This window comes from Leopardus geoffroyi, chromosome D4 (genome assembly GCF_018350155.1).
Source record: "Leopardus geoffroyi isolate Oge1 chromosome D4, O.geoffroyi_Oge1_pat1.0, whole genome shotgun sequence".
NCBI lineage: Eukaryota > Metazoa > Chordata > Mammalia > Carnivora > Felidae > Leopardus > Leopardus geoffroyi.
In genome coordinates, this window is record NC_059342.1 from 71,135,057 (window position 1) to 71,157,310 (window position 22,254).

General features: G+C 40.2%; 1 protein-coding gene across 2 annotated transcripts in view; it reads right to left on the reverse strand.

The window, feature by feature from the left end:
• The window catches only part of SVEP1 (sushi, von Willebrand factor type A, EGF and pentraxin domain containing 1), a 200,418-nt gene that overhangs the window by 10,510 nt on the left and 167,654 nt on the right, over nt 1-22,254 (reverse strand). Inside the window, exons 41-45 of one of the 2 annotated variants that reach the window (XM_045469413.1) lie at nt 12,774-12,837; nt 9,430-9,603; nt 7,630-7,806; nt 3,763-3,933; nt 1,878-1,973 (exon numbers count right to left, since the gene is read on the reverse strand). In XM_045469413.1, the coding sequence (XP_045325369.1) occupies nt 1,878-1,973; nt 3,763-3,933; nt 7,630-7,806; nt 9,430-9,603; nt 12,774-12,837 (682 nt within the window). The remainder of the gene's footprint in view (nt 1-1,877; nt 1,974-3,762; nt 3,934-7,629; nt 7,807-9,429; nt 9,604-12,773; nt 12,838-22,254) is intronic. The other variant, XM_045469414.1, reaches the window with a different exon arrangement.

Consider the following 22,254-nt stretch of genomic DNA (forward strand, 5'->3'; position numbering starts at 1 on the left):
GTGTTCACAAAACGTTTTCCGGGAGGAGTAAAACCTTGAATGACCCACTAGATAGTCTCCCCGGATGTGTTCTGTTTATTAATCAGTATCACTGGAAAAACACAATCAGGAAAGTAAGCCTGGACCTTTAGCCTAATGAAATGACTCTAGTGCCAAATGCACTCTTTTAGAGAGGATACACCGTGATCGATGTCCGCTATCGATGTGCTTTCTCTTCACAGGATAAGCAGAATGTTCTCCCGTTGTTATTGTTTCAAATTTCCTTTTCAAATTACATAAAGTGCTCAAGAAGTTTGGCCGTCTCGAGGCTCTCTTATTGTCTCGAATTAAATCTAAGAACGGGTCAGATGGGCTCTCTGTAGGCCGGTGTTGGCAACACATTAGTAGCGATGGAACAGCTCATCCTTTATTTCCTTGAAGCAAAGGCCTGATGGGGACTGAGTGAGGCCTCTCCTACACTGTCCCCAGTGATCATTCTTCCTAGAAATTACTGAGCTCTTTAAAAGGGAATAGTCTGTTTAGAAGGAGTGAGATTGTCTATTGGCTTGCTTACTCAAAGCACAGTTCTCCAGCCAATAGCATTACGTAGGAGTTGGCTACAAAATGCAGAATTGCAGGTCCCAACCCAGAACTACTGAATCAGAATCTGCATTTCACATCTCCTAGGAGGAGCGTATGCACCTTAAAGCTTGGGGAACCCTGGTCTAATGCAGTAGCACAGGCACGTGCTCTGTGAACCAAGCTAGGCCTGCTGTCAGGGTCCCCCAGGGTAAATGTTTCCCCAGTCTTTGGACGCTTAGCATTAAAGCAGGTCAAGTTTGGGAGCTCTAAATGGGAAAGAATGATAGCAGAGCAGAGGGAGGAAAAACGTAATTCTTCTTCTTTCTTACTCAGTGTGAGAATACTTGCTTTGGTGAGTTGTTGGCCTAAATTTATTTCCATTGTATATATTTTTTTCTTTCTAGATTAGTTGAAATAGTTACACTCAAAACAGTTTTAGAATCTCTTATGACATGTCTGGCCTTCAAAAAAATGATAAAACTGATAGAGGCCAAGAGCCATCACATGAATGACCCTGGATGTGATTTCCATATACCACTCCCAATGAAACAGGCAATAATTTTTCCCACATATATTTTTTAAGATATTAAAACAGAGAATAGTTTAGCCATTAAAATTTTTTTCAAAATCACTTATTCACTTTCTCCCGCAAGTTCAAATTCAAACTTACAAGGATCAAAATTCTGTATTAATTTACTAAGCGTTGTGTAGACACAGGAGTGACCGCTTCCCCTATTTTTTTTTTTTAAGTTGGGAAGAACCACCCCTAATGAAAAAGAGTGAATGGTGGGTTGCAAATACAACACACAAAGTACAATGTTATGCAATGCTGTGAATGTATCCCAACTGCAGCAATGAGAGACACAGTATATAAATTGACTTGAGGTAGGAGAAGATGGGGGCTGGGAAACCCTCTATTATAAACTCCTTCCCAAGAAGATTCTTGGGAATTTGTGACAGGAGGTATGTGTGGAGACGGCTCTTGATAACTGTGTTTTCAAGGTCACTTATATTCCTTCCAATTCTTCTGCAACCAATTGACATATTCAGATAGACTCCAGATGCTCTTGTCTGGTCTACCACAGGATCAAATGAGCTCCTTCCACCAGTAAAGCCCACCAAAAGCAAATGAGTTCCTTCCAGCAGTAAAGCCAGTTCCTTCCACCAGTAAAGTTTGCTTCCACCAAAGCAAATGAGTTCCTTCCACCAGTAAAGCCAGTTCCTAGTAACTCCCCTGATTTGGCAGCTTCCAGGCAAGGTATCAGGACTCAAAGTAAGATTTAAGGACATAGTATGTAAGGTCTGAGGAGACTCACGTTCTTCACAGAGGCGCCCCATCCAGCCATCTGGACAGGAACAGGCATTTGGGCGTTGGCAGATACCTCCATTCTGACATGGGAATCGACAGACAGCTGGAAAAGAAGCAGGATGGGTCACAAATCTAGGGAATTATAGAAGAGTGTCTGTCAGAAGACAGGATTCCTTATTTATATTTCCTTGAGTCAAGTTTTACAGAAGAGAAACAAAACTGAATCTCAAGATTCAGTGAGGGGTTAACGTGAGGGTTTTGAGACAGAGGCATACACAAGCTTGGGTAGTTCTGGGAATATGGCTTCCAAAACTTAATAACCTGGGGGTTCAGAGCAGAAGGGGACAAGGTGGTTCAGGCCAAAGGTAATCTCTTTTGGTCTGCCCCAGGGGAAATGCCTCTTCCAGAAGATGTGGAAATGCCCTTCCGAAGGTGCCCTTTGATGGCCAATAGCTCTTTGGTGCTGCCTCTGTCACTCAGTGTCTTAAAACAAACAAGTGAAGACACAAACAAGCAAGCAAAGCAAACACACGACTCTCATTTGCCTTCTGGTTTTAAGGGAAACTTGGGCTATTCTTTGAGGATGTCACCTCCTCAGCTGCCCTCTCACGACGAAGAGGTTGTACCTTCTCTTACATCTCGCCTGTAAGTGATCTCATTTCTCACTGCTGCTGTCAGACAATCTCCTTCCAGCTCTTGCAATTGCCCTTGCCTCTTTTGAGGCCATCCGTTCATGGATTTCCTCAATTCTCCCAACCCCACAGCTCATTAAAGACTTTGGCCTTTTCACCCCAAATCCAAATCCAACCATTGTTCACGCGGCCATGTGAACAACTCATTCAACAATTAGATTATTCTTTTAGTTCCTGAGTTAATGTTTGTCATGTTCACTAGCATAGCTCCTGACTTGCAGTAGAATGGAACAATCACTATGATTTGTAAAACAAAACAAAACAAAACAAAACAAATCTGTTCTACTAGAAAAGTATAAGTTTTAGGACATACCAGGATGCCTCATTGTCTACTTCTTTCAATTTTGCAGAATTTTAAGCACAGAACCTTCTTCCCCCAAGGAAGATTTTATTGAGTGCACATACACAATTCATCCTTGGGTTTGCCAATTCAGTGCACCAAATGAAGAGACAGCAGTGCTCACATGAACTCAGAGTGCTTGTCACCAGCCCCCAGCGTGGCCAGGGAGACCATGGGGTGGGCTCAGCTTCCCTGGAGCTGACTGGTACCTCTCTCCTCTGAATCTGCCCACTGGGCGGGCTATCCCGTCCCCAGCGGGGCTAGGGGTCTGCCCAGGATGCGAGTGTGGAACTGGAATCTGCTGAAACACCTGAGCATCCGAGAGGTGTCCTCGTGGCTCAGACATGACACAGCTTCCCCCTAGCAGCTGGAGAACACTCCAAGAGAGCACAAGCACTTCCCCGAGGAGCCATGATTGACTCAGGAAGGGGCAGTGTGCTGGGCCAGAGTTTTGTGTGAAAGCTTTTAAAACTCAAACCCAGAATGTTAAGGAAAATGACACAAATGTCAAGGGAAACATATTTATTTTTAAAAATGTTTTCTTAATGTTTATTTTTGAGAGAGTAAGAGGGAGACAGAGTGCGAGTGGGGTAGGGGCAGAGAGAGAGGGAGACACAGAATCCAAAACAGCTCCAGGCTCTGAGCTGTCAGCACAGAGCCTGACGCGGGGCTCGAACCTGATATCGTGACCTGAGCTGAAGTCAGACGCTCAACCAACTGAGCCACACAGGTGCCCCAAGAGAAAATTTAAAGCCAAGGAAAAAGAACAGAGCAGGCATCCTAGCTGTTGGCCTCCCCAGACTTCCATATACATTTCTCTACAGTTTCAATGAGAAATAACCATTCAAATATTTCCTTACCTCTGCAAACAGGAGGTGATGTCCAGGTTCCATTCTCCAGGCAAACACTCCTTAGGGGACCTTCCAACATGTATCCACTGTAGCAGGAGTAGGTGATCATGTCCCCATACTGATAACGCACGCCTCGAGTGATGGCATTTTCTACAAAAGTTGGCGGACCGCAAGATATTTCTACAGGAAAACAAAAGCACAATTGAGCCTGTGCTACTAACCCAGCCAGCGGATGAGAGAGAACACAGTCTCATCTCAAAGACTGAATTCATTTCAAGAGCAAAGATCAAATAGCACCAGAGAGGTGGCTTCCAAGAGAACTTCAATGCAGGATGTTTATCAAATTAGAAGACGAGAAGCATGGGGACTATTTGTAGTCTATTGTGTTAGAGTAAAGATCATTAATTGCAGTATTGCAGATTCCATCAAGGCTGTTTTATTAGTGCCTAGAGTAGCAACTGACATGCGGTGGGCTCTTGATAACAAATGAGTAAATGAATGAATATTGTCTCTAGCCTCTAGAGACTCAATTTACACACTTTGATGAGGTTTACAACATTCAAGGTTTCACATCAGTTTCCTTCTTTTCAAGACTGTAAAGCAGTGACTTGTCACTTATGAAACGTGTGAGAATGAATGATAATTTTAAAAGTGATGCATACTGTATATTTTTAATTTTTATTATTTTAAGAGAGAGAGAGAGAGAGAGAGAGAGAGAGAGAGAATCCCAAGCAAGCCCCATGTTTGGTGAGCAGCCTGATGCGGGGCTCGATCTCACGACTCTGGGATCATGACCTGGGCCAAAATCAAGAGTCGGACGTTCAACTGACTGAGCCGCTCAGGCACCCCCGTACTGTATGTAAATTTCAATAAAAAATCTTGTAACTAATTTTGCTTTAACTAGAGTCGTTCTGGGGAGGCTCACAAGACAAGGGTTGAATTAGAGTTGGTGCTCCAATCGATATCCAGTTTGTAGAAGTCTAACTTTCTGGATGACTCTCCCTGAATTGGCTTCTAAAAGGTGACTGTGGACATAATACCATTAAGAACTTGTCGGTGGAAATTAACAATGTGTACGATTTTTCTAAATTTTCTTTTCTTTCTAAGGTGGTTACAGACATTAATTAAACGAATCGGATATCAAATATGTATTAATGTAAATACTTAAATCAAATATTTATTGGAAACTGGAAAAGAAATTGATGAAGAAAATGCTGCCCCTTTACTCAGAGTAGTGGGAGGAAGATGGGCAATTTAAGAGACAGCTGTCATAGAGGCTTGGAGACTCTTTTATGGGAAAATCAAGGTGAACGTCACTAATTATGCCTAGGACTGTCAAGATACAAATCGCAGTGAGAGTAGCATTTGGACTAGGCTACAAAGCTTGAGTGGAGGCTATGAAGCTTCCAGGTTGGGGTGAATAGCATGTAGAAAGATCATGGCTGGTTCACCGAAGTGATCAAAGCATGGATTTCAAACCACCTATATGGGAATCACCTTGGGTTCACATTAAAAGTGCAAATTTTGGGGGGGCGCCTGGGTGGCTCGGTCGGTTAAGCATCTGACTCTGGCTCAGCTCATGATCTCGCGGTCCGTGAGTTCGAGCCCCGTGTCGGGCTCTGGGCTGACGGCTCAGAGCCTGGAGCCTGCTTCGGATTCTGTGTCTCCCTCTCTCTCTGCCCCTTCCCTGCTCGTGCTCCGTCTCTCTGTCTCTCTCAAAAATAAATAAACATTACCATTTTTTTTTAAAGTGCACATTCTGGGAGTTTCTAGCTTATGAGTCTGCATCTTACTACCCTTGGTGATTCCTAGACACACTGAATTTGAGTCGCTGACTCGTAAGGACAGATATCAGGATGAGGTGACAAAAAAATGAGGGAAGTTGTTGCTCATGTCTCTCAGGGAAGATACTTTCTTCTAAGCCAGAGGCTTTGCTTTAATGGAAAATGCAGAAGAGGGATTGAGGATAACAAACAATGGTAGAAACTGTCTCCTTCTCTCCAAGGCAACCCCTGATCCTCTCAAGAATATTGAGGAATAATTAAGCATGCACCAGAGTGCATGTCTCTCCTTGCTTTTTCTTCCAGTGCTCGGAGTGGTATTTGTCAGGGAGCCAAGACCGATGTGAGGATATGCGTGCAGAAATCAGGCCACTTGGCCTGCTTTAGTCCAGGCTGGTGGTCAAGGCTTATACACACGTAATGCTTCCTATTTCACTTGGAGTAGATTTTATAAGACTAAAAGCATAGTATATGTTCCCTGGAGTCAAATCAAAATTCTTTTTTTTTTTTAATCTTTTAAATGTGTATTTATTTTTGAGAGGGAGACGGAGTGTAAGTGAGGGAGGGGCAGAGAGAGAGAGAGAGGGAGACACAGAATCTGAAGCAGGTTCCAGGCTCCAGGCGGTCAGCCCAGAGCCTGGTGCAGGGCTCAAACTCAGGAACTGTGAGTTCATGACCTGAGCCAAAGTCGGACACTTGACCGACGGAGCCACCCAGGTGCCCTAAAATCAAAATTCTAATGCTGTAGTAGGCTGCTAGTTGAAACTCCAGGCACTTGGGCCATTGGTGCATCTCCTCCTACCAGGGGACACTGCTAAAATACACCAGTTCATTTACTCTTCAAAGCAAACTTACAAGATAGCTATTATTGGTGTCACTAACACAGGAGAGCCCGAAGGTTCGGAGAAGTTAGGGCACTGGCATGAGTTCCGACTTAGAAAGTTTTGAGGATAGAATTCAAACCCAGGTCTTCTCTGACTCCACAATCCCCATGGCCTTCACACTTCACAACTGGGGTGCAAGTGTTCTAAAGATAGACGCTACTGTAGGCATGATACAGTTGTCGACTATGTAGCCCAGTGTCTTGCATCTGGTTAGACTCGATGAGAATTTGTTCATTGACTGCTGCAGAGGGAGTAGCTTGGAGTACAAGGGAGCCGGAGGGCAGAACGTTGGGCAGGGGAGATGTTTTAAGTGCAGGAAGCGTATGTGAAGAGATGTCAAGAGTTATCACAAGGCAATAAGAGATGCCGCCAGATGACGTGTGATGTATCACATGGTACTAGCCTGGAGGGTCTCAAATCGTTTGGTTCCGGGACCCGCAGCAACACCTGGGGGCTTGTTCAAAAGGCAGATTCTTGGGCCTCGCTGAATCAGACATTCTAGGGTGGGGTCCAGAAATCTGTTTTAAACAAGCCCTCTAGGTGGTTCAAGTTTGAGAACCAATGTGGAATCATTTTCGTATTGTAAAGCATCCACAGCCTATAGTCTGGGGACTCTCAGAATATGGGGAAAATACGTATTTTATTTATTTACTTATTTACTTATTTTAAGGTAGGCTTCATGGCCAGCATGGAACCCAACATGAGGCCTGAACTTACAGTCCTGAGACCAAGACCTGAGCCAAGATCAAGAGTCAGACACTTAACCGACTGAGCCACCCAGGCGCGCCTTATTTTATTTTTTTAAAGTAATCTCCATGCGCGGTGTGGGGCTTGACGTTAGGACCCTGAGATCAGGAGCTGCATGCTCTACCCACTGAGCCAGACAGGTACCTCAGAAAAAAATATGTATTTTAGATTTAATATTTTGCTCATTCCTAGAAGAGCATGTTTTGAAAATCTCTTCAGTGAATTCTGGTCAGGTAGGTTTTAGCCTACTTCTGGGAAGATTTTTTCCTTTCTATGTTTGGAATGCAAAGATCTTTTTTTTTTTTTTTTTAATTTTAAAAATTGTCAACACAGAAGCTGATAACCACGATAAGACAGAGACCTAAATATCTACATTTAAGTTACTTGATTCAAAATAATCTCACAAGGATGAGAAAACATTTTGCACTCATGAGATGAAATGGCTTCCATCTCCATTTACTTACTTTCACATTTGGCACTTGTCAGTGTCCACGTCTCGTCGGGGTTACAGGTAATGACGCCCCGGCCTTGGAGCAGGAAGCCTTCCCTACACTTGATGGACACGTTCTGATCAACGTAAAACTCCTTTTCAGAAAGCAGAGCATTCTCAGGAATCACAAAAGGAACAGGGCATGGATTTGCTGTTAAACAGAAAAAACAATGCTTACCGATATTCTCTTTTCTGATTTCTTCAAATGCAGAGTGGGGTGAGCCCTGTAGGAGCCGGGTTCACAGTTATGATAATGAGGCTTAAAAATATGGAACTTCAAACATTAAGAAAAAAACAAAAAACCTCGGTTTGGGGGCAGGTGGGTGGCTCAGTCTGTAAGCACCTGACATTAGATTTTGGCTCAGGACGTGATCTCAGGGTTGTGAGACTGAGCCCCACGTCGGGCTCCACGCTGAGCAGGGAGCCTGCTTAAGATTCTCTTTCTCTGTCTCTCTCTCTCTCTGCCCCCCCTCTCTAAAACGAAAAAAGGAGGGTGCCTGGGTGGCTCGGGTGGCTCATGTCTTGATCTCACAGTGTGTGAGTTCGAGCCCCACGTGGGACTCTGGTGGCAGCGTGCAGTCTGCTTGGGATTCTCTCTTCCTCTCTCTCTGTGCTTCCCTGCTCGCAGTTCTCCCTGCACCCCCTCAAAATAAATAAATAAATATTTTAAAAAGTAGTGTTAAAAAAATAAAACAAAAAAACATAAAAATATTTGTTTTGTATCCACATGACATTATTTTTAAGGATAAGATCAGTTAAGGTCTGAAAACCCCAAGTTAGTCAACCACTCACACATTGCCCTAAAATTCTAAGATGGGAAATTAAATAGTTGTTTGAAATGATGGCTCAACACTAGGGAAACAAGAGGTGTGCTAGAAATCACAGAGTGCATCAACATTCCCCCTTTTTTTTCATTTATATATATGAAGAAAAAAATATTAAAAATGCAGAGTAAATGCTTCTCGTTGTCACTTTACTCTCTTTAACTGAACATCCTACAGAAGGACGACCCAGAGAATTGGCAGACATTTCTAAGCAAGCTGATATTAACTTTAGACTTACACTACCATGAACAGGATATTAGAACTTAAATTGTAGAGTTTTCAAAGCTTATTTCTAAGAGTGGATTCGTTTTGTAGGTGTGAAGGAAAAACAGCAATGATGATAGCACAAAGACTTCTCACTGCAAGTGTGTGACACACATATTAACATATATTTCAGCAGTTTTGGTTTTCCTGATTTTCAATGCGCACAAGAGGTGTTTGTGAGTGAGGAAGGCATCAGCTGAGTCTTGAAGGCTCAGTTACTGCATTATAACACTTGAAACAATAACCAGAGCTCCCTCAGTTCAGATCTTACATGTGAATATTGTTTTCATTCTAATGCTTCTAACTAAATTATCTTCATTCATTATATATATGTATATACTTTATTATATTAAAATTAGACATTAATATATTCTTTCTTCACCCTTTTCACAGCCCCAGTCAAATTCATTACACACTTGTGTCAAAATTTTTTCATTAAGTTGCATTTTTTATTAGTGCCTTGGACTACCTGTAATCATCCAAGGAATCTGACGAAAGCCAATTCTTAGGATATTTCAGATAATATAACTGGGTTTTAAAAATAGCCCACAGTATTTGGTTTGGATATACACTGATTGCTTTCTCTGGGTCAGTCTCACTCAGTGGAGTTTCCTCTGTTTCAGACACTGGGGAAATTAATCATGAAACTGAATCTGATTAAAACCTCTCTTAGAGTCAACACACACGTTTGCAGAAAGGAACTGGGTGGGTCCAAGCTCCGTTTTCAGTGCAGTATGCCTCAGGTGCCCCTTCAAGGCTGTACCCTCTGTTGCAGGAATATACCACACTGGGTCCAGCAGCAGTGTTTTCGACTTTGGCTTTCCCGTTCAGAAACCCAAGAGGAGCTTCACACCTGGTCTCTGGAAAGAAAAATAAAAGCCTCATATTACATGCTTCTTCCAACCCTCTTTCCTTCTTCTGTTACAACCGCTAAAGGTACTCAGTGCATCGTATAAAATATTATAGCCTGCTCATATGTGAGATACAAGGATACGTTTTGAAGGAAGAAAAAAACCCCAGCGTGTCTAAGTTTTGGATTCATACATGCAGGTGATTCAAGACTGGCATTTTGCCTATTGACTCTAGCTGTCTTTATGTCTATTGCTACCTTTTGTCGTTACTAGTGCTGGGGGGATAAATGAGCAAGCCCTGTCTCAGACCAAACGAATCAGAATCTCTGTGTTGTGGCCGAACTTCTGGTATTAAAAGCACCCCAAATGATTTCTAATGGTCACTCAGGGTTGAGAGCCAATGGATTAGACACTAACTGACTTCTCTGGGCTTCTTCCAGCCCGGTGAGTATTCCGTATACTGAGACCACGGATCTTAACTTTGGCTGTACCTTGGAATTACCTGGGAGCTTTAAAAACATATTGATGTGGGGTTCTACCCCCAGAGATTCTGACCTGATTGATCTGGGCAACGGATTTTTCAAAGCTCCCTTAGGGCGTCCCAGTATGCTGAAGGCTAAAAGCCATGGGAGTAACGCAGTGCTTTCAAACTAATGCACACAGGAATCACCTAGGGATTTTGTTAAAATGCAAATTTTGGTTCAACAGGGTTGGGGTAGGGCCTGAGAACTTGCATTTCTTTTTCTTTTTTTAAATATTTTTAATGTTTATTTATTTTTGAGAGAGAGAGAGACAGACAGAGCATGAGTGGGGGAGGAGCAGACAGAGAGGGAGACACAGAATCGGAAGCAGGCTCCAGGCTCTGAGCTGTCAGCACGGAGCCCGACGCGGGGCTCGAACCCACAAACCGTGAGATCGTGACCTGAGCCGAAGCCGGACGCTCAACCGACTGAGCCACCCAGGCGCCCCGAGAACTTGCATTTCTAACAAGATTCAGCTGCTATTGATGCTGCTGGTCTGTGGGCCACACTTTGAGAATCATATTGATGTGAACAGGCTTCCCTGAAAACTGATAATACAGATATCAATATATTTAACAATTCCATAATTATATAAGAATCTTTCAAATCAGGTTGCTCAGTATGAGCACTTTTCCCCCACAGAAATATCTGTATTTTTTATATGCCTCAGAAAAAAGGTGTATAATAAAATATATAAAATACCAATAGTTTTTTTTTTTTATCCATGAGTGGTGGAATTCAAACTATCATTTTCTTTTTGCTTATTTGTGTTGTTTAACTTTCTGCCAAGAACTTGTGTCACGTATTTAGTAATTTAGAAAGAGAAAACCCCACAGATAATAATAGGATTCATACAGAACTTATTACTATCTTGCATTTCAGAGAGAGCAACTGTACAAACCATTGTCATTGCAGTTTGATTTATACCCGCTGCAGAACTAAAACAATTCCCTCACCAATGCCATGGTGGGTTCCTATGCCAGATCTCCAAGTTTCCTTTTCTTTCCTCTCTCCCATTCCCTGCAAATATGTTCCTACATTTTATTTTAATCATGAACAGCTGAGATTAAAAAAAAAAATGCTATTATCAGGAATCCCCAATGATGCCTTTCTGTGACTTATCACTCAATATCTTTAAAAAATATTTTTCTGGGGCAGCTGGGTGGCTCAGTCAGTTAAAAGTCCGACTTCACTCAGGTCATGATCTCACGGTTCATGGGTTCAAGCCCTGCACTGGGCTCTCTGCTGTCAGTGCAGAGCCTGCTTCAGATCCTCTGTCCTCCCTCTCTCTCTGCACGCCCCCCACTCGTGCACTCTCTCTCTCTCAAGACACATAAATAAACTTAAAAAAAAATATTTTTCTGTATAATATATACAAGTTTTGGAGAACTAAAAATAGTCATATATTCCCCATTGAGTTTCAACCACACAATATTCCTTTAAGAATGTAAGATTCCTGTGTATATGAAATCAAATCGTTACTCTACCTCAGAAGACATGTGGAAACAACCTTGAGTCCTAGCGGCAGCTTTGACACTAACTTAATTTATGATACTGGGTAGGTCACTTCACTTCTCCTAGTCCCCATTTACTTATTTAGTGAGATAAATAAATCTATCTGATCTTGGACTTAATCCAATCTAGTCCAGTTGAATCATCTAAGAAGCTGCTTGACTAGAATCTAAGAGGCCAATTCTAATTTGAAAATTTGATGATTCCCCACGATTATTAAGAAAAAAAGTTTAAAGCCTGCCACTTTGATAGGCTTGTAACTACTTGTATCTAAATACAGTTGACACTTGAACAACATGGGGGTTAGGGGCGCCAACACCCCATGCGGTCAAAAATCCATGTATAACTTTTGAATCCCCAGAAACTTAAGAAACCAATAGTCTACTGTTGACCGGAAGCCTTGCTGATGACATAAACAGTTGATTAACAATATTTTGAATGTTTTGTGTATGATATGCTGTATTCTCACAATCAAGTAAGCTAGAGAAAAATGTTACGAAGAAAGTCCTAAGGATGAGAAAATACATTTACAGTACCAGACTACATTTATTGAAAAAAAAAAAAAAACCCCACATATTGTACATTGTCTCCAGCAGAGGGATCATATGGGCCATGTGTTGGGAATGAACTCATGTGAATGAACTCATGTCTTGCTCAATAAACTTGCATGTTCTCATAAGATGAGTTAATGCAAAATTCCACACACACACAAAAAGTGACAGATGTGATGGCAACATCACTTTAAAAAACTGTCAGTTTTGGCTAGTACTGTCACCAAAAAACAATAGCGCTAAGCCTTCTAATTATAATTATTTGGGGGAAAAGCCCACAAAAAGAATGCAAATAAATCCAATAATGAACTAATTTCGAAACAAAATGTTTGCTATTCCCAATTTGGTAATTTTGTGCTCTATTCCAATTTAATCATTAGTTTCTACTATTATTTTTGACCCTTTTATTGGCTTGGGGACCTTGAGCAAAAAGCCCATAAAAGATTCTCCGACAGTTTACGGAGATGATTAAAAAAATGTTTTTTTATTAAAAAACTGATTTATAAAGAAAATGTGGCCACGTTGTTATCATGTGTCACATGATATCGTATCTTTTTTTTTTTTTTTTAGGACTGCTCAGTGTCATTTGACTTACTTTTGCACATTGCTACCTCTCCACTCCACATTGTGTTCTTCTGACAAACACGTTCCTTGTTCCCCTGTGAATTGATGAGAAAAAGGTCATTGACAAGATTATACTCAGTAATGGAAAGATAATAAGGGAACACAAAGTAATCTTGGCCATGAACTTGAATCTTCCAGCACTGGAATGCTAAATAAATTGATTAAATAAATATAGTTTTTTTTTTTTTTTTTAATTTTTTTTTTTTCAACGTTTATTTATTTTTGGGACAGAGAGAGACAGAGCATGAACGGGGGAGGGGCAGAGAGAGAGGGAGACACAGAATCGGAAACAGGCTCCAGGCTCTGAGCCATCAGCCCAGAGCCCGACGCGGGGCTCGAACTCGCGGACCGCGAGATCGTGACCTGGCTGAAGTCGGACGCTTAACCGACTGCGCCACCCAGGCGCCCCAATAAATATAGTTTTTAAGGGCTAGGTTTAGACTTTCAAAAATGCTTTCATCAAATTACTTCAAACTTCAAACCCTGGCTGAGCAGTGTAATTAAAGTACAGATTTTATTTCACTTTCTACTGACCTGACAACTGATTATAACCAATAGCAAAGGTCGATCAAAAACATGTTTGAAATGTCAAAGAGGTATATTTGCTTAGTAAGTTTTAAAAATATTTTGAATTGAATTTATTTTTCAGTACCTGAGAGGTATGGCCAAGAATGTGAATTGGCATTGTTACACCTTATAGTTTTGAACATAAAACAAGTTAAGGTATCTTGTGGGTATGAAGATTGAATTTTTGGCAATGTAACTTAACCATTAAAGATAAATTTATCCTGGGGCACCTGGGTGGCTCAGTAAGGTCAGCATCCGACTTCAGCTCAGGTCATGATCTCACAGTTCACAGGTTCGAGCCCCGCATCGGGCTGTGTGCTGATAGCTCAGAGCCTGGAGCCTGCTTCAGATTCTGTATCTCCCTCTCTCTCTCTGCCCCTCCCCCACTCACGCTCTGTCTCTGTCTCTCAAAATAAATAAAGGTTAAAAAAATTAAAAAAAAAAAGAAAAAAAAGAAAAATTTATCCTACTAAGGGCCCAAGCATTCAAAATTTTATTTGGGGTAAAAATCTTTCTAAAATGTATTTCCCTGCCTTCTTAAATAAAGTAAAATGATGGGGCGCCTGGGTGGCTCAGTCGGTTGAGCGTCCGACTTCAGCTCAGGTCATGATCTCGCGGTTTGTGAGTTCGAGCCCCGTGTCCGGCTCTGTGCTGACAGCTCTGAGCCTGGAGCCTGCTTCGGATTCGGTGTCTCCTCCTCTCTCTGCCTCTCCCCTGCTCATGCTCTGTCTTTCTCTATCTCTCAATAATAAATAAAAATGTTAAAAAAAAAAGGATAATTTAAAAAAATGAATATAATTTACCTGAAAAATTTTATGATTATTATTCTGAATATATTTTTGCATATTTTTCAATATCCCATAGCCCTTGATGGCTATATAGGCAGTTGGTCCTCTACAGTTATTATAGGCATATTTGGACTAAGATTACTATTCTTTGACTTCTGGATATAATTTTTATGAGTCTTTGTTTCTTCCCTCTTTGTTGGTTATCTTTTACTGTAATCATCAGTGTTCCTAATGATAACGCTTCTCCATGCTTTAAATTCCTTAGCTACTATGGAAAAATAAGATAAATAAAATTTTGTAATATATGTTTAAAAAGATTAGGTTCTAAGCAAAGTTTTAGGGACCTTAATTCTAAGTCAGTATATGTACATGGATTTTGTCACCTGTTTCTTCATTGCTCAGAGCCCTTTGGATATCATATTGTCTTGAAGCTGTGTTCTACATTAGCAAGAAGTCTGAAAATGAGCTATTGCCTCTATTTTGGTTTGATCTGACTGATGCCTTTCATCCTTATTCTTTATCAAAGATATTTTCTTTGAGCTATCAGTTTATTGATAAATCTTTACCTATAAAGATTCCATTGACTTTGGTGAAAGGTTACTCTCCTGACTTTCCAAGAAAATAATTGAATCAATTAAGAAAATGTTCCTTTTGATATACATTATTTTTTTTCTTATTGAAAAAAGTTATGTGTGTTGATTATAGAAATTTTGGAAAATACAAATGAAAAATGGGGTTTTTCAGGATTCTCCATCCAGAGACAAACACTGTTAACATTTGCCATGCTTTTTCTACACCTATATACTTACGTATGCACAGGAAAATGTGCTATTTTAGTTTGTGAGTTTTTATTAATTTTGAGGAAGTGTATGACAAGCCATTAAAGCCAGTTCCCTATTTAGGTACTTCCAGAGCGGACTACAGTCAAGTAGTTAATTTCAGTTAATAGTTGAGCATTTTCCCCACTATTTTTCCCTTCTCTTTCATCTAACGATTTGAATAATAAATATTCTGTTTTGACTATGCCAATTTTTAATTCCAACAGAAACTCAAATAAATCTATTTTCTGTAATTATTGATGTAAAAAAAAGCAAATGCTATCTTTGGGCTCCCTCCACAGTTACACTGCGAATTTCATCATACTTTTCCTTTTGACTTTTTTTCTCTCTGTCCCTTTACATCTCTTATTTTTGATGAATGAAGCTGGAGTTTTAGATCCAGATTAACATTCAGTTGCTATTTTTGACATAATGTTTTTGCATGATCAACCATTAGGTTAGATACTTACAATGTTTTAGAATCATCACAACTACTTTATTGTTCCCTAGTGATTTTATAAAATGACTAGCCCATTTTTGAGTTCTTTATTTTGATTTATACCTCAATTTCCTGTAGTAATTTTATTTCAAGAAGATTGCACGTGTGGTAAAATTTCTGAGACTTAGGTGGCTTAAGAAAGTTGTTTATTGTACATATAAACAGTAACTTACTTACAAAGCGGAAGAATTTAACATGACTGACATTGATTGTCCAAATTGCTTTGCCTGATTTGGGTAACAATACAAATAGTAGTAGGGATCACAGTAATTGCCCTATACTGAACTGGAACCATGCATAAAAGGCAGTGCTTGCCACTTTTTAAATCTTCAGCCCTTGCAGTAACCTTGCAAAGGTCGCTATCAAATTTCTAGTGTAGACACAACAGAGATGAAACAGCGGCAGAGAGGTTTGATTTGTTCTCTTAACACTTCTCACCCAGTGAGAGACAGAGCTTGTGACAGAGGTCTGCTGGGACCATGTTGCTCTTCTTAACCACTTTCCAGCCACTGACCCTTGCCATCTGGAGTGCTTGTTAAAAATGCAAACCCGTACGTCCTATTTTTAGAGGATCGCAGCCTAGGAACGTACACTCCTTTTTTGAACTTCTCGGGTGATTCACGAGCAACGGGTTCATAGACCGCACTTTGAGAAACACGGAGTGATGACTCAGAGTGGTTCTCTGTCCTGGTCCTGGCCCTACATTGGAATCACCTGGGAAACTTTTTTTAAATTTTTTTTTTTCTTTTTGAATGTTTATTTATTTTTGGGACAGAGAGAGACAGAGCATGAACGGGCGAGGGGCAGAGAGAGAGGGAGACACAGAATCGGAAACAGGCTCCAGGCTCTGAGCCATCAGCCCAGAGCCCGACGCGGGGCTCGAACTCACAGACCGCGACATCGTGACCTGGCTGAAGTCGGACGCTTAACCGACTGCGCCACCCAGGCGCCCCCCACCTGGGAAACTTTTAAAAAGATGCTGCTGCCCCAGACCCAACCAACAGAGGTACTGAATTAATTAGCCAGGGGTGACAGTAGGTATTGGTAGCTTTTAAAATCTTGTCTCATGGAAAAACTCAAACACATGAAAAATGTAACAGTAGAAAGAAGAATAACAAACTCCCACATAACCATCACCCACCTTACACAATTAATTCAAAGCCAAACTTGTTTCCTCTAAGCCCCACTCCCTTCCTAAAAACTCACATTATTCTACAGCAAATCCCGGATATCAAATCATTTAACAGTAATTATTTCAGTATGAATCTCTAAAAGATGAGGGTTCTTAGAACTATAACCACAATAACCAATAACATTACCACAGCTTAAAAATGACAATTCCTTAACATTAATCTAATCCTGTCAGCAGTCAAATTTCCAATTGTTGCATAAATTTTGTAACTGATTATTTTGTAGTTCACTTGAATCGGGACCAAAATAAGTCCACCTGGTTTATGTACCTTTTTAAACCTATAGGTTCCTTCTATTTCTCCCTTACACTGCCAACTTATTTGTTTTAGCAACTGGAAAACTGGGTCCTTTGTTCTGTAGCCATTTCTACAGACAGAATTTTGCTGATTGCTCCATGGTGGTATCACGTAGCACGTCCTTCTGTCTTTGGTGTTGGTTGTCGGGATTTAGAGATTTTATAAGATTCAAATTCAAAAAAAAATTTTTTTGGCGAGACTTTTTCATATGGTGTGTTTTTCCATCCAGAGGCACATAACATCTGTTTGCTTCTATTTTTTCTAACACCAGTAGCCATGATGATGACCTACATCCATTAGTTCCTAAGAACTGCAAACTCTGAGATTTAAATCCTATTATTTATTGACTGAAATACTTCTATAAAGGGAAGCCTCCCTCATCTACTACTGGTTTTCTAGTCATCCAGCTAGACTGGAAAAGACAATTCTTCTTTTATTGCCTGTTTTCAAAATAATGAATTTGTTCATAAGCATCTTCTAATATTGGTTACCAACTAATTTTCTTTAGTGTCATTATGAGTCTACTATTATTCACGACATATTTGATGTGTTTCAGTCCATTAAGTTACTACCTTATTGAAGCCCAAATGGTCTTATATTGGTCTGTGGGAGCCTCATTCAGTTGACCCTCAAGGCTTTTTGACACGTAGGCTTTGATAAGTTCCCTGCTATCTCACAGGACAAGTTTTCTTAGCTAATCTTTTATATTTCATGTACCAGACCTGGCATTGTTTATTTCTGATAGTAATTGGACATTAACAATTTTTAAAAGTTTCTAAGATAAGGGGAGCCTGGGTGGCTCAGTTGGTTGAGCATCTGACTCTTGATTTCAGCTCAGGTCACGATCTCACAGTTCATGAGCTAGAGCTCCGGGTCAGGCTGTGTGCTGACAATGTGGAGCCTGCTTGGGATTCTCTCTCTCCCTCTCTCTCACCCCCTCCCCCACTTGTATGCATGTTTTCTCTCTCAAAATAAATAAATACACATTAAAAATTTTTCTAAAACAAGTTTCTAAGATATTTCTAACATGTAGCCTAGAATGAGAACTATGGCTATAGCACTTCTTCTCAATTTTATAGTTAACACTAAGGTATTTCCAAAAATTTTTAAGGTAAATTACCTACCTCCTCAAATTTAATGACGCATCAAGTTGTTAAATATTAAATTTCAATTATTAAGTTTAAATTTTATACCACTTTACTTCTTAAGAAAATGCAAGATTAGTACTCTAACATGAAGAAATAAATTTCAAAAACAGAAAAACTCTCCAGTTGCAATCAACCATTACATTATCCTCCTTCTTTTCTTTTTTTTTTTTAAATCTTTTAAGAAAATGAAATAAGATCCATATATGTCTAGTTCCAGTTTTCATGGACCTATGTTATGACAATTCTGATTGCATGCTCAAAAAATAATAGAACATACTATACAAATTTAACAAATCACTGGCAATGAATACTTCTGTAAAACCCCTATTTAAATACCATTACAACAATAAAAACAGGAAAGAAGTTTCCTGAAAAACCAGATGATGGCATTATGAAATATAAATAAGTCTCTTAAATTTCAAGTTTGATGATATAATCAATCTTCAGCAAAACTGACTCCCGAGAGGAGGGGAGGATGGCAATGGAGGAGGACCCTAGACTTGCCTCATCCCGCACGTACAACTAAATAACTATCAAATCATGCTAAATGCCACCCCCCCCCCAAATCAACTTGAACACTAGCAGAAGAGCATCCACAACTTAAGGTAGAGAAGAGGTCACATGGAAGAAGGTAGGAACTGAAGAAATACAGTTTGAGAGAGAAACAGATTGTGGTCATTGCAGTGGGAAGAAAGCTGCAGTCACAGAGAAGGGTGAGAGGCAGAATAGCATAGAGGGGAGTGCATGGGGAAAACAAATTCCCATAGCAATTGGCTTGGAAATCAAGAGAGCCTGAATTTCATGAGTTCTGGCAACCAGCAGGGCTTCAAGCCTGGAGTTTGTTTTTTTTTTTTTTAATTTTTTTTTAACTCTTATTTATTTTTGAGACAGAGAGAGACAGAGCATGAACAGGGGAGGAGCAGAGAGAGAGGGAGACACAGAATCCGAAACAGGCTCCAGGCTCTGAGCTGTCAGCACAGAGCCCGACACAGGGCTTGAACTCACGGACCGGTAGATCATGACCTGAGCTGAAGTCGGACGCTTAACCGACCAAGCCACCCAGGCGCCCCAAGCCTGGAGTTTTAAAGATAAGTATGCTTGTCTGGAAGAGCTTGGAGGACATTGGGGCTGCTCTTAGAGAGAAGGCAGGCAAACATCCTCGGACATACAGTGTGGACACAGTGATCTGAAGAATGTCTGGGGCATACAGTGGGAAGGTTAGTTGCTTATCTCGGAGCATGTCCTAGAGAGGTAGTGCTCACAGCAGACCCATCTGGGAACAAAGGAACTAGCAGGTGCCATTTCCCTCCCCTACCCTCAGCATAAGCCCAGAGCTACCTGCAGGAACCAGCACAGTGCTGACACTCACTACCTAACTTGCTTACACCAAACCATGCCATCCCATACTTCAGAAGAACCCTGCTTCCCAGTCATGCTTGCCTCAGTCCCAGTGTAGCAGACCTCTCCCTCAGAGGAACAGTCTAAACCCCTGCCAACACCTCATCTCTCAATCTGGGAGTTTTGGAAGACCTTACTTCTGGTGGTGGTGGTGGTGACAGATCTCATTTCACAAACAGACCAGAACACACCTAGTTAAAATGTGCCACATTCAGGTCAGGGACAAACACTGCTCACAATAAGCAAAGAGAACCTCTGCAGACCACTGGCCTGAAGTATAACGAAGCCAGGACACAAAATCAGAGCACATGCAGCACACATTGGAGTTACTCTCAGAAGCACCAGGCCCCGGGGAAAAAGGGACACTACAGTGCAGGGTACTACAGACCTCTTCTTCATAAAGCCATTAACCTCAAGAACAAGAGATGTAGCTGACTTTCCTAACACAGAGAAACTGGCACAGAGAGTTAGACAAAATGAGAAGACAGAGGAATCTGTCCAAATGAAAGAAAGGACAAGGCCACAGCCAAAGATCTAAGCAAGACAGATATAAGTAACATACCTGATGGAATGTTTAGCAATGATCATGAGGATACTCACTGGACTTGAGAAAAGAGTAGAGGACATCAGTGACATTAACAGAGATAAGGAATAACATAGCAGACAAAGGGCTCAAAAACCAAAATGAGCAACATGCTTAATGGAATGAACAGCAGGCTGGAAGAAGCAAGGAAATGAATTAATGACATAGAACAGAGTAATGAAAAGTAATCAAGCTGTAAAAAAGAGGAAAAAAAAGAATTATGAAAAATGAGGACAGACTTAAGGAACTCAGTGACTCCATGTATTATTGGAGTCTCAGGAGAAGACAGAGAAAAGGCAGTAAAGAATTTATTTGAAGAAATAATATCTGAGAACTTGCCTAATCAGGGGACAGAAACAGATATTCAGATCCAGGAGGCACAGAGAACCCCCAACAAAATCAACAAAAGCAGATCCACGCTAAGACGTATTATAAATAAAATGGCAAAATATAGTGATAAAGAAAAATATTAAAAGCAGCAAGACAAAAGAAGACAGTTACATACAAAGGAAATCCCATAAGGCTATCAGTGAATTTTTCAGCAGAAACTTTCCAAGCCAGAAAGGAGAGGCATGATATATTCAAAGTGCAGAATGAGAAAAAGTCTACAGCCAAGAATATTCTATCCAGCAAGGCTCATTCAGAATAGAAGCAGAGATAAGGAGTTTCCTGGAAAAACAAAAATTAATGGAGTTTGTGACCACTAAACTGGCCTTGCAAGAAATATTAAAGGGGACTCTTTGGGTGGAAAGGAAAGACCAAAAATGACAAGTATGAAGGTAAGAAACACAAAGCAATAAAAATGAGTATTTCTGTAAAAGTCAGTCAAGAAACTCACAAAATAAAAAAGATATAAAATATGACACCATATACTTAAAATGTGGGGAGAAGAGGAGTAAAGAATGGGTTCAAACTTAAATGACCATCAACTTAATATAGAGTACTATATGCAGAAGATGTTATATACAAACCTAATGGTAACCTCAAATTAAAAACCACTAACAAATATGCGAAGAATGAAGAGAAAGAAATCCAAATGTCTTACTAAAGAAAATCAGTAAAACATGAAAGAGAGAACGATAAGAAAGGATCAGAGAAAATCTTCAGAAACAACCACAAAACAAGTAATAAAATGGCAATAAATATACATGTCAATAATTACTTTGAATGTAAATGGAATAAATGCTCCAATCAAAAGACATAGGGTGACAGAATGGATTAAAAAAAACAAGACCCATCTATATATGTTGCCTACAAGAAACTCATTTTAGGCCTAAAGACACCTATCAACTGAAAGTGAGGGGATGGGAGTAACAACTATCACGTACCTGGGTGTCAAAAGTAAGCCAGAGATGCAATACTTACATAAGACAAAACAGACTAAAACAAAGACTGTAATGAGAGACAAAGAAAGACACTATATAATAATAAAGGGGAAAATGTAACAAGAAGATATAACAATTGTAAATAATTATGCCTCCAACATGAAGCCCCCAAACACATAAAATAGTTAATTACAAACATAAAGGATCTAATTGACAGTAATACAATAATAGTAGGGGACTTCAACACTCCACTTCAATCAATGGACAGATCATCAAAACAAAAAGTCAACAAGGAAACAATGGCTTTGAATGACACACTGGAACACATGGATTTAACGGAAATATTCAGAACATTCAATCCTAACATAGCAGATTAGGCATTCTTTTCAAGCACACATGGGACATTTTCCAGATCACATATTAAGTCACAAAACAAGCCTCAACAAATTCAAAAAGATAAAAGTCATACCATGCATCTTCTCTGATCACAACACCATAAAAACAGAAATCAACCACAAGAAAAAAATCTAGAAAAAACACAAATACATGCAGGTTAAATAAAATGCTTTAAACAATGAATGGGTCAACCTGGAAATAAAAGGAGAAATAAAAAATACAATGAAACAAATGAAAATGAAAACACATCAGCTCAAAACCTCTGGATGCATCAAAAATGCTTACAAAGAGGGAAGTTTATAGCAGTATAGGCCACCTCCAGAACCAAGAAAATCTCACATAAACAACCTAACTTTACACCTAAAGGAGCTAGAAAAAGAACAACAAGCAAAACCTGAAACCAGCAGAAGGAAGTAAATGATAAAGATAAGAGCAGAAATAAA